The sequence below is a fragment of the Botrytis fragariae genome, assembly GCF_013461495.1.
Source record: "Botrytis fragariae strain BVB16 chromosome Unknown tig00000161, whole genome shotgun sequence".
Taxonomy (NCBI): Eukaryota; Fungi; Ascomycota; class Leotiomycetes; order Helotiales; family Sclerotiniaceae; genus Botrytis; species Botrytis fragariae.
In genome coordinates this window covers 1,244,063-1,256,399 of record NW_023500998.1, presented here as the reverse complement: position 1 = coordinate 1,256,399, position 12,337 = coordinate 1,244,063, and the positions used below count along the sequence as shown (strand labels likewise).

At 43.2% G+C, this 12,337-nt stretch overlaps 6 protein-coding genes across 6 annotated transcripts; 2 read left to right on the top strand and 4 right to left on the bottom strand.

Moving 5' to 3' along the window:
* Positions 1 to 21: 21 nt before the first annotated feature.
* Bfra_009565 (putative nadph-adrenodoxin reductase protein) lies at positions 22 to 1,701 on the bottom strand (the record flags this gene model as incomplete). The annotated part of the gene is made up of 3 exons (XM_037339906.1): positions 22 to 843; positions 892 to 1,335; positions 1,399 to 1,701. 3 exons carry the CDS (start codon positions 1,699 to 1,701, stop codon positions 22 to 24), a joined length of 1,569 nt encoding a protein of 522 aa, XP_037189956.1.
* Positions 1,702 to 1,953: 252 nt separating this feature from the next.
* Positions 1,954 to 3,799, top strand: Bfra_009564 (uncharacterized protein; the record flags this gene model as incomplete). The annotated part of the gene is made up of 3 exons (XM_037339905.1): positions 1,954 to 2,102; positions 2,160 to 2,355; positions 2,411 to 3,799. 3 exons carry the CDS (start codon positions 1,954 to 1,956, stop codon positions 3,797 to 3,799), a joined length of 1,734 nt encoding a protein of 577 aa, XP_037189955.1.
* Positions 3,800 to 4,357: 558 nt separating this feature from the next.
* On the bottom strand, positions 4,358 to 4,629 carry Bfra_009563 (uncharacterized protein; the record flags this gene model as incomplete). The annotated part of the gene is made up of 2 exons (XM_037339904.1): positions 4,358 to 4,531; positions 4,555 to 4,629. The coding sequence occupies 2 exons, from the start codon at positions 4,627 to 4,629 to the stop codon at positions 4,358 to 4,360; spliced, it is 249 nt and encodes an 82-aa protein (XP_037189954.1).
* A 1,153-nt stretch (positions 4,630 to 5,782) lies between these two features.
* Positions 5,783 to 7,648, bottom strand: Bfra_009562 (uncharacterized protein; the record flags this gene model as incomplete). The annotated part of the gene is made up of 1 exon (XM_037339903.1): positions 5,783 to 7,648. The coding sequence occupies one exon, from the start codon at positions 7,646 to 7,648 to the stop codon at positions 5,783 to 5,785; it is 1,866 nt and encodes a 621-aa protein (XP_037189953.1).
* A 2,019-nt stretch (positions 7,649 to 9,667) lies between these two features.
* Bfra_009561 (uncharacterized protein) lies at positions 9,668 to 11,161 on the bottom strand (the record flags this gene model as incomplete). Its single annotated transcript, XM_037339902.1, has 3 exons — positions 9,668 to 10,109; positions 10,190 to 10,848; positions 10,907 to 11,161. 3 exons carry the CDS (start codon positions 11,159 to 11,161, stop codon positions 9,668 to 9,670), a joined length of 1,356 nt encoding a protein of 451 aa, XP_037189952.1.
* A 295-nt stretch (positions 11,162 to 11,456) lies between these two features.
* On the top strand, positions 11,457 to 12,008 carry Bfra_009560 (putative vacuolar atp synthase subunit f protein; the record flags this gene model as incomplete). The annotated part of the gene is made up of 4 exons (XM_037339901.1): positions 11,457 to 11,516; positions 11,570 to 11,605; positions 11,673 to 11,810; positions 11,868 to 12,008. The coding sequence occupies 4 exons, from the start codon at positions 11,457 to 11,459 to the stop codon at positions 12,006 to 12,008; spliced, it is 375 nt and encodes a 124-aa protein (XP_037189951.1).
* Between the last annotated feature and the right edge of the window lie 329 nt (positions 12,009 to 12,337).

Sequence of the window (12,337 nt, the reverse complement as noted above, 5' to 3'; positions counted from 1 at the left end):
TTAGTTTTAGAATTTCCTGATTTAATCTAAGACCTTGAGCATGTCTTCCACATCTGTAAACTTTTCTCGCTCCTTCCCGTTACTGTTACCTCTCCTTCGCTCGGCTGCATCAATCTTCTGCCAGTCTTCCCAACTGACTCTTCGGCAACCCTTCTTGTCAGCCTCAGTTTTTACACCATCCCATCCAAGGCCAGAACCTCCAGCATTGCCATTGAGAAATGTTGCATGCGCATACCAATCTTCAGCTATCGTATCTGCGGTCGAGAAAGCATCCAGCATGGTACTTGCAATTACACCTGTCGGTCCTCGTTTCACCCACCCAGCACAATACATTCCTGGAATATGCTTAGATGAATCCGAAGTTGACCATCCTTCATTATCATTGACAACACGACCCAACGGATCATTTGGTATGATGCCCAGGCTATCATTAAATGGTATATCCAGATCCGAGAATCCTGGCAACGCTTCTGACTTGTATCCAATGGATCGAAAGGCTAGAGAGGCTGGAAGATCAACCATTTCTCCAGTACCATTTGCCTTAGCTATAGGATCAAAGGGGTTTGGACTCAGTAAAGTTTTCTCAAATGACATGCCACCTAACTGAGAGGGGAACTGATGACTCTGATTAAACGATTTTGGTGAGAGGCAAAAGTCAAGTGACCATGATTTAGCTGCCGACTCCAAGGAAGCACTTGATCCCTTTTTGATAATCTCCATAATTCTCTTCGAAGCTCGAGGCAATGTCGATGTGTCCTCTGGGATTAACGATCTATCAAAAGGATGAAAAGCCACCGAATCTAATTTCGCCAGCTCACGAATTTCTTTGATTGTGAATGCAGCCTGTAATCGTTAGCATAAACACGCTCCACTCTGCCCCATAAAACAAACCTGCAGAGGACCTCTTCTCCCCACTACCCTCACTCTTCTGACCTGACTTTTTTGCAGAGTCTCAATAGCTCTCTCCGTGATGTCGGTAGTTCGCAGTATATCGGGGTCCTGCAGGAGGATCCTTGCGACATCTAAAGCTACATTGCCTTGTCCGATGACTATTGCTTCATCGCCCTGTGTAAGATCTGGGTCAAGATCCGCATATTCCGGCAGTCCATTGTACCATCCAACAAATGCCCGCGCAGAATAAATACCCTTCAAATTGTCTTCTCCCGGGATATTAAGCGTACGATCTCGAGATGCGCCATACGCATATAATATGGCATCGTAATGTGGCAATAGCGAAGCGAGAGGTAAAGCTCCAGCGTGATCTCCTATAGATATATTCCCAATGAAATTGAAGTTCGGCGATTCAGCTACTTCGTTGAATTTATCTTGACAATTCTGTTTAGCATTAGCACAACTTTCTCTTGTCGTTCGGTCTGGATCTGGCTAATTGAGATTTACCTTCACCTCAGGATGGTCGGGAGCAACGCCAAATCGTACCAAACCAAAAGGTACCGGTAGATGCTCATACATATCCACGATTGCATTCTCAATTTTGGACATAACCTTATAAGACGTATAAAACCCAGCAGGTCCTGACCCAATGACAGCCATCCTAAATGGTCTACCATCGTGAGCTCTGGGCTTCTCAGTAAGTTTTCTGGTAGTATTTGTAAACGCCCTTGATCGAGTGATCAAACGTATGCGTTGCTGTGAAGAGTTCGCACATCTTGTGCAAATCCAAGGACTCGCGATCCTGTTCATTTTCTCTCGCTCTCAAACGTCATTTGAAAGCGTTCGGAAATCTTTATCGCATTGTCCGATAACGCTGTGCTTCGTAAAGTTATCGTTTGTTGCTGTGTTAACGAAGCTTGCATCTAAGTTTGTTGATCCAAGCTCTAATCTCCAGGATTAATATCGCAGGTTATACCCTTGATTCATTCTTTGCAAAATCCACGTTCCTGACTTCATTCCTGCAATATTCACTCTGTCTTTCATTAATTATTGTCAGGTATAATGGGTATCCAACCTCCCTTCATTTATGACCCAATCAAAACAGATTGGTCCTTTGATCCAAAAGCTGTCTCCAGAGCGAGCTTATCACCCCAGGCACCACGGCCAAAGCGACCAGATGGTCCTTTGGTCAACTTCAATGCACATCCTGAGTACGTTGAATATGCCTTTGGAGATTATTGTAATCTATACTGATATACTTTCATCAGTTCTTATCTCATTGTTCCTTTTGGAAATGGGGATTCTGAACCAATGGACCCTTCTGTCAAGAAGAGAGTCAAATGGACTAGAAAAGTCGCATTGGTATTGCGATGTTTTCAAGTCTTGGCAGCAGTCGGCCTTCTAATCATGTCAATTTTGATCACGGGCTTGGATATGGTTTCAGGGTGGATCATGAAGCTTGCGGTATGTTATCCCCAGAATGCGTCATATCAACTACCGACTGATTGAGATGTCTCAGCCCGCAGTAGCAATTATTCATACCATTTATGGGGTATATCATTTAGCGCGAAGATCTGGCGGCAGAGCGCCGGGATCTTCAGCATCATATATGGTGTTTGCATCTTTGACTGACATAAGTATTGTACCATTTTATGCGTATATCTCTCTCGCAGCTAAAACGAAACAAACTACTTGGACTACGTCTCTTTCTGATAAGACTCTTCTAACAATTTTCACCGACATTCTTTTCTACGCAGCCACAGTTGGAGGCGGGCTTCATTTGATTACTCTTGCTATATGCCTATATCTCGCTGTCACATTCCGCAAAATTAATCAACTTCCTCCGGATATGAACCCTCTGGAAGATAATCTCACTTCTCGCCACAAACGTAACAAATCATCCATTTCAACTTTCACCACCATCACAGCTCCATCTGAGAAAAGACTGTCAAGGGGTTCCAACCTTGAGGATAAAAGGCGTTCTGGAGCCGCTTATGAGGATCTCGATCGCCCTCCAACAATACCTTTCTTCCACACGCGGACAAATTCCAATGAATCATTCCAGACTAATCAATCCTCACCTCGTACATCCCGCACAGATTCTCCGGCTCGCTATAATGCCTACAAGCCCAATCAATCACCCCGTCACTCAGTTCCAGACTTCAAGGCAGCACCGTCAATCTCCTCTTCCCCAAAACGCGCATCTCACCAGTCGTATACCTCAATTCCCGCCTCTGATCTATCCTTCCACACAGCTGAAGAATCTACTAACAACTTCAACGCTGATAGTGGCGTCATAAGTTGGTTCACTAGTGATTCTCTCAGTAAGAAGGGCGATCGCAGTAGCGCTTCAAGCTCTCGGCCCCACTCGCCCAAAAAATCATCCACTTCCATCAAGTCTTCTTACCATCCCTTACCGCTTGATCCCACCGCAGCCGATGATTATGATGACAATTTCCATCTCCCCAATCCGCTAATGGAAAACCCTCCAACCCCACGTCACAATTTCCCCTCCTCGTCATCCAAATATTCCTCCCAAGCCCCGTCCGCAATCAATCCAGATGCCGATGAACATATCGGCAGTCCAAGTGCTGATATAACGGACGAGCCATCTTGGCCTCTACCTCTGCGTTCTCCCGAGATTCGCGAGCTAACACCTAAGCCCCTTCGTACACGTGATTCAGGCTCTGGCGATAGCTTCAAGTCGAAGTACTATGGAGATTTGAAGCCTGCAACACCGCCTGTTATGGTTGGCGGGGACGGGCGACAGGTTAGCAGTGGAACTGATTTCACGGGCCAACGTGGAAGCTACAGGAGAGATGTCAGTGGCAAGATTGCTGAAGAAGGGAGAGGAGGTGGCGTATGGGGAGCAAGGCTGAGGAATATAAGTGGGTTACAGATCTTGTAAATATACTAACCGTAATAGTGCTTAGACATAAGATAAAAGCCGAGGGCAGAGACTCATGATGAAGCTTCTCGTGTGGAGCTTTAGAGACCCAAAATCTTAGTGAAAGAGCCAGAAATACAAACTAGTTTCTATAATTGGTTATAGATCTACTTTCGAAACTAGAACGTCATTGGAAATATAAGATTCCATGTACATCATATACAGCTTTCTATAGTCACGATGCTAGGTGCTGGGCGTCAGCATCGGATATGGAATGATTACAGAAATTTTGATATACGAGAATATGGTATAGGATCTGCGAAATTGTTGAGCTTGGTTTACGTTGCTATGTATCGAGGAGGGAAACAGGCTCATTGTATACATTTTTGATTTTTGGTTTTTGCGACTCGTAATTTAGGATTAATATGTATTGTGTATATCTGTTATTTATAAACTTTGCTCCGTTAAGAATGTGTGTGGTACTTAAGAGGTGTTCTCGTGACGATTGCTAAGCCCTAAGTAGACAACCACGCTTCGCTAGTTCGCTCGATCAATTATAAAGGAGACTCATTTCCTTCATCAACAAGACACACATATGGGAGAGTTATTCATCAGTCTGTGAGATTCAAAGTGAATTAGTAAATAACTCCATCTCCAGATTGGGTTTTGCTTTGTCCGTATTCCACTCGTATGCCACCAACCCTTGGGTTGGAGGGATACCGATGAAAGCCACATGAAACACAGAGCCGCAAACTATATTGATGAAAATTACAAACCAGATATCGATGTGTTTTTGTGTTTTCAGCTTGTGTGAGAAACAAGTCATCTGTCACCATGTCCTCTAAAGGCATCGTGTGCAATGAACCCATCTCGGATCTCGAAATTCGCATTGAACATCGAATCTATCTCGCATCGAATAATTCAGAACATGAATCTATATATCTGGGTATATACTACGGACATTAGAGACTACTATCTGACAGCCCAAGTGGGACATGCTAAACCTAAGATAATGACTCGATGAAACGGGAAAGGGTTGGAACAGCCACTTGAAGGCAAAATCGAGTGGCATTATTTGGAAGAACGATTACTATTCTCTCAGGGAGTAGATTGGTGACCTATACGGTCCTCGCGTAATGGAACAGCTCAGACGAGAGATGGAAATAGGGTGGTATTAGTAGTCTTGCTCATCTAAAAAGCAGTAGCATATATTTAGGGCAGGAAGATACATGGTGAGATGGCATGACTGACTACCAAGGCATGGAGAATAGTCTAGGATGTCATTTCTGTTTATTCTTATTGCCAGGAAGAATCACAGTGAAATGGGGTAAAGACACATTTTTTCGTTGGCTCTCGAGCTGTCACTGATATCCTAACGGAGTGGAGGACCAACTTAGTCGCCATGTCTATAATCATCAGACTTAATCTGTATCGTAAAGACACGAACCTAGATTCTCCGATGATAGTTTACAGTCCTTGATGTGTGACTAGTGCCACAAGATCTACCATCTTCTGTACATTGGGGAACAGTTGCAATTGGGACACCAAAGTTATAACAATCTTTCATTGAAAGGGAGTTTCTGTCCTATTCTATTCTATCCTGATAATTCCTGTTCCTATACTGATCTGATCTGATCTGATCCTTTTCTGTTCTATTCCCATTCTTATGCTACTGTATACATACCAAAACTCCAAAAACGCCAAAACACCAAAACACCCAACGCCCGAACGCCAGAAAGACAACAGAAAATCACAAAAGTAAAATAAAATACAAGACACAAAAGAATCAAACAACAGACCAACCCAGAAAACAGAAATATTAAAAAACAGACCCGTATAAACAAAATTTTCGTGTTCCTTAATTGAAAGAGCTCCTATGTCTCCTATGTCTCCTATGTCTTCTCCTCTTTTCTTTTATTGTTTTTTCCTTCTTTTCTTTCCTCTCATTCCTTCGCCAGTAGTGATGGTGTACGTGGTAGTGTACGTCACCACGCGTACCGGCGTCTAAGCTAAAAAAGGCACCTCCATCTTCTCATTCTCCTTGGTGCATTCAGCCGAGGGGCTAGAAGAACTTACAGCTTTGCTCTCCCATCCCTTCTCAGTACTGGCCCAACGAACACGGCGGTGTTCCTTGTTCTTCTTACTTCTTTTGCTCTTGTCGAGCGTTCCGGTGCGTGGGTTGTAGCCTGTGACACCAAGATAATCGTCGGTCCGATCGCTGGCTGGACCATTATAGTCTTCAGCAGAGTATTTTTGAGGTTCAGAATGCTCTTGGATGGGTAGAGCTTGTTCCTCCATCTTTTCTTCTACAGCTCTCTCAACTCTTTTCTTACTCTTGCTGCGCTTGTGACTGCGTGATTTAGAGCGTGAATAACCAAGGTAATCGTCAGTGAGGTCGCTGATCAGATCAATATAGTCCTCAGCAGAAAATCTTTGAGGTTCAAACTGCTCTTGAACGGGTAGAGCTTGCGCTTCCATGCTAAGTTGTTCTTTCATCCTGATCCTTTCTTCCATACTGGCATGCTCTTCCATTTTAGCCTGTTCTTCTATCCTAGCCTTTTCAGCCCTATCTTCCTCTATACCTCTTGTAACACTGGCACGCCAAGCTGGCAGCAACCAGTCTTCAACTCTTTCACTTTGACGATGGGCAGCGCTGGGATGATAATCGCAAAAACACCAAGCAAAATGAGAAGAACAGGTGCCATGACGAGGGCAGTAGAAAGTTGGAGCTTCACCCTCCTCAGTGGACTCAAATGGAACTGCTTCGAAAAACATTGGAGCGTTCTGCAAAGTTTCAAGGGCATCTTTGGCTTGTTGCTTGGTGTGGCCCCTTTCAGCCCGATTGTTGGGATGTAAGGCCTTCAAAGGTGCCAGGAATTCCTGAGTAGAGGAAAGACATCGACGAATCTTGGCTCGATATCTTTGACGGTGGGAGACTTTATTTGTCTCCAATGGGGTATGAATAACAGACTCTGATGTTGAGTCTGAAGTTGAGGTGGGAGTGTCACTGCTAAGCTCGGAGACTTTGGTTGACTCGAATGCAGTATGAATTACAGACTCTGATTCAGAGACTGACTTTGAGGTGGGCTCGCTGCTAAGCTGCGAGACCTTTGAGCGAAGTTTCTTGTTTTCCAACTCTTGGTTGAATAATTTTGCTTTCAAGTCGTTGATCTCCTTCCCCTTTGGAGAGACGACGATGGTATCAATACCATCCTGTGAGTAGATAGATAGAGAATAATCTGAAACAGACCATTGCTTCTTTTGGTAAATATTACCTGAAGCTTCTGAAACGTCTGTAACAGCGATATTGTCTGTATTGACAATGTTTTCTAAATGAACATCATTGTTCATATCATCATGATTATCTGAAACAATGTGATCATTTGCGTTGATGTGACTGTCTGAAATAATTTCATCCCCTGATTCAACGCATTCATCCGAAGAAATGCTATAGCTGGAGAATTTTGCTTTCAATGTCTTTGAAGACAGACATTTTCGAAGCTTAGCTTTGCACCTCTGGCGGCGCGAGATTTTGACCGTCTCATCATGAATGATCGTGTCTGTGGATCCTTTAGAATCATTAGAGAAAATATACTGGTCAAGCTCGCTTTGCTTGTCCTCCGACGAGCAATGGATGACGGTCTCAGCGGTGTCTTCAGAGGTGAATGACTTTGAGCATTCTTCCTCTGGTGAAGTGGGGTTATTATATTCAGGCTCTTCTGTTGAGGCTGACTTAGATTCTTTAGACCTTCTGAAAAGCTTCGAGCGACGAAGTCTGCAAGGTATGATATCTTTAGCACCGTCCATTGCAGTGCTATAGACATCCTCGGCGACAAAGTAGCCGTAGTAGTAGATGATGTTGATACCCATGATGAAGGTATCGAGGTTGTATAATGGTCAGGTCGTTGAATGATGTTTGAATAAGGAACTTGAATGTTCAGAATATAGTTGAGTAATCGAGTGGAATACTGATTGTAAAGAGGTAAGGTTCTGATATTGATTTTAAACTGTTGAAGTACGAATTTTGAGAGTCAAAAATGTGTATGATAACGAGAACTGCACAGTATTAACTTTTTCTGAAGAACGAAGAGAGAGAAGAGAATAGATAGAGTAAAAGTGGGAGAATATGTTAGATGAAGCCAGCGATGGCTTCTACTAGCAACCATTTGGTCTTCAATGAAGCCATGGAGAAAACTTCTCCGCTAGTGGTCAACTGTATGAGGATGGAGGCAGATCTCCAGACCACTAACGGAGAAGTCTGGAGTTCGGTAATTCTAGTCGTATTTCTCAAAGCCTTCATATTTTTTGATGAGCTTCTAAGCATGGTCTAGCACTGCTATGGGCCAAAAGGCTTGTATATGTGTCATCTGGTGCTAGTCGATGGAAGATTCGGATAGCTCCTGCTTAGTTGGACAAATGACTTTGACTTCCCCGCTAAATCAATCACAAATTTGTCCATGTACTAATAAAGATCGCCTTACCTTAATATTTGCATCGGGATGTACTATAAAACTTACAAATAGCTAGTACTACCTGTAGTATGGTATTATGTCTCCTTGCAACATGGAACTATGTCGAAAAATGCGGGCGATGACAGGTTTTCAATGTATAGTCACCCTAAAGACACAGCCTGCCTCATCGACTTTTGCTAGATATAAATTGCAGCATCCCACTTTACTTCGATGCTCATTACCATTCATCATTGAACAGCCTGAAGTATCGGCACATATGGTTGAAGCTGCAAAATTCTCTGATCTGTCGATACTTGTAAGGTCCCAACATTTAACATGCAGGTATAGGGCTGCAGATCATAACTCAGTATACAAAATGCCGTTTTCTGGAAACTGCGAATATCAAACTATGACAGTGGAGAATACAAAACCGACATAAAAAAGTATCAAAATGACAGCACTAGGCCAAGCCCTATACCAAGAACGGGACCGTCTTTCTATCTAAGGGATAATACTAGGAATCTATGGTTTAGCCTTCATAAGGGCCTTCCATGGCGCTAAGTAAACTAACTTTCATCGAGAAGGAACTAGCGCACGTTAACACCAAAACTTATATTTGGTGCTATAGGTCTTGACAGTCTTTTCACGCCCAACATTGCTTCGCGATGAAAAAGGCAACTATATACGAATCGTGGACTTATCTATGACTTTATATATTCATTGCATTAAGGCTGCATTTATCTCATTGGACAAAATCATGTTCTTCAAGCAAGAGTTTGTATAAAGCGTCGAACTTCGACATCGGTATAGCTAGCTTGATCAAGCAGAATCTTTAATACCGTCTATCGATCGACCGTAATCCTTAAATACTATGTACTTATGGAACGACCAGCATTTTTAGACACTGCACGCTAATGGGATCTACTTCCCGTTTCCAATACCCCCATGGAAAATTATCCTTTCAAAATACAAAAACCTTAGTTTCAAAGCAGCGAAACGTTTGGTTGAGTCGATGTAAAAGCATTTAACCCCGAATTATGTTCAGCATTTACTTCAGACTGAGAAAAACAACGTGTAGAAGTAAAGGAAAGCAATCAAAAACAATGGGAAAGTAAATATGTAGTTTATGAAAGCAGGCTAGATCAAGCACTGACATGAAACAAAAAAATCTCAACTTAGGTTGAGATACAAGTGATCTCATATCACACTCTCCTTAACCCCACCAGGAATAAGCGAGACGGTGAAAATAATGGTCATACCACCTTCACCCCAATTCCAGGATTTGTTAAAATTATATACACGTACAAGGAGATAATGTTTGGTAATGGTATTTGTCATTACTATAGATCGTGCCACCATGTTACCGGACCTGCTAGACTCCTAAAAATGCATTGTACAGTTGATTTAAAAAGAATGAAAGAATCCGCTATGAAAAAAATTACCACCTGGAAGGGCCCCTTTTATATGGGCTATGCTCAACATTCCCATACCTTGATCTTGGATCGAAGGCACTTGAACCGCTAACTCTTCTATCATTCTCAGTGCTTGAAAATGGCAATCTGCCTAATGGTCGAACATCGTTGCCTCCCTGCACTCTCTTCATCGGGCTTGCTTCGTTCTCCCTTTGATCTCTTCTTTCCCTCCCTGCCATATCTAAAGAGCTTTTGGGTGTATCTCTACGGTCTCGTCCCTGCATGTCGAACATGCTGCTGGTCTTCTTCAAAGGCGAGTTGGCATGATTATAGATACCCAAGCTACCACCATCCCCGACCCAGTCGATGTGGCAGTAGTAGGAGTCGTTTGACGGAACTGGGGTTGTCTCATGGTTGTGTTTGGTATCTTTCTGCTGTAGGGCGAATCTCGCGGTTGCTGAAAGGAAGCTGAAATAAAGGATGGAGCAGGAGAGAAAATTTGACGGGAGAATGGCTTGGTAGGACTAACACTGTCCGGGTCAACATACTTGGCATAGTTAGGGTTTGGATTAGTACGGAAGCCTTTTTTGAGAACCACACTCGGCGTGTAGATTTCAATTTCTTCCTCTCGTCCGGCTTCAGCACCCGGCCCAGAAAACTGTGTGCCAACATCTCGCATGACCGGATTCAAACGGGGATGTACAAATTTGGCATCATATTCGCTCATGACTTCTTTCTGTATAATGCTGTTGTCCTTTTCTTGCTGCGAAAAATTTGTTTCTAAAAGAAGTAATTGCCCAGTCATTAAGGCTTCTAAAACCAGAGTAGTAAAAATCGTAACACTTGGTCGAGCATCCGACGATAATGTTGGAAGGAATAGCCAATAAACCAGTACATGTCCAGGACTAAATAGGCAGAATAATCGTAGGCAAACTGGTATAGGATCCCAAACAGCGATCTCCCAAACATCCCGAGTTGGGTCTGGATGCGCTCTTGACTGCGCACTTGTATCCCCTAGCATATTCGAGAAGAACCGAAGAGGAGAAGAAGATACTGGCGAAGAGTCTACGCGTACTCTGTGAGCAGAAGGGGTAGTGGGAGCGGTTTCGATAGAGCTCTCGAAGAGGCGGTAATTGCGCTTTCGTGAGAAGGTTGAGAATGCATTTAAGATCGACAATGCCGTCAGTAAATAGACGACTAGAGTAGACTATTTAATTAGTTAGTATCAAGCAATACAAGTCACTATTCACAGTGGTAACTCTTACCAAATAGCTCAACCATCCCGATCCTGAAGGCACATCCCCAAACACATCATCTCCATTTCCATGACCTTCATCTCCACTGTTCGCCCTCGCAATTAATAGTATAAAATGTAATCCAAGACCCAGTGGATTAGCATATGCTTTCGAATCCCAATCTCTTGTTTCGATTTCCTCCGATATCCATAATAACCAATCCTGAATATTAAACCAATCTGTAATCCGTTCACGAAGCGGTCTTCGGCGCACAAGTCGCGGCATGATGAAAAAGACGTCGATGATATCTTCACATCATTGAACGTCAGCAAAAGGAGCGACAATCGTAAACTCGATGAGTTATTGCAATCGAATTTGCTTCCTTGCGATATCCGTTCCTGTTGTTTACTACAGAGGCGTTCTGGGGGGATGATTTATATTTTGGACGTGGGTCATGGTAGCTGCAGCCAGGGGTGCCGTACGCTAGCGCAGAACTTTAGTGGGGCCCGAGAGCTCACCTTGCTTAACGCTGCCACTGGATTGATTGTTTGGATAAGTATATCAAACAAACACAGACAATATGGCAGCTCCAGCATCTGCCTATAAAGATAGGCAATTTCTTGCCGTTATTGGTGATGAGGTGAGCTTTAAATCGATCCAAGCTGTTGTGAATATTGCTAACCAGCCTCGTAGGACTCTGTAACTGGACTGTTGTTGGCAGGCATTGGTGTATGAGATATCTTGTTTTACTCTACGGAGTTGTCGTCCAAGAAAGAGATTACTGATGAAGGCATAGCATGTCACTTCACCGCCAGACTCGCAGAAGAACTTCCTCGTTGTCGATAACAAGACAGATAATGCTGCAATTGAGGAAGCCTTTGAGAGATTCACAACTGAGAGGAAGGATATTGGTATTTTATTGATCAACCAACATGTAAGATAGTTGTTACAATTAGCTACAGAGTACGCAAGACTAACAGAAGGTTTACAGATTGCGGAACGTATACGCCATCGAGTAGATACATACACAGCCGCATTCCCTGCATTGTTGGAAATACCAAGTAAAGATCACCCATACGATCCAGAGAAGGATAGTGTTCTAAGAAGAGTTCGAAGACTCTTTGGAGAGTGAGGGCCAGTTGTAGTAGTTTTAGGGGAGATTGTGTGTTATGGGTAGGACTGTGTGTTTATATGGCTAGAGAGTTGGGCGTTTTCGAGATTAACACCGTCATGGGGTTATTGATATCAAGCAAATGAATACAAGAGTATGCCAGTTTATGAAATCGTGCACATGCATTTCCTTGTGGCCTTTCAAAGTATACATAACTTAGCATCAGAATCAACTGATCATAGCATTGAAGAATTACATAGGTCCAACAAATCATCAAAATCTAAGCATTTTCCATGTCATATGACTGGCATGTAATGAATTGGTGGAGCGGGACATCAAGATAGAGACTT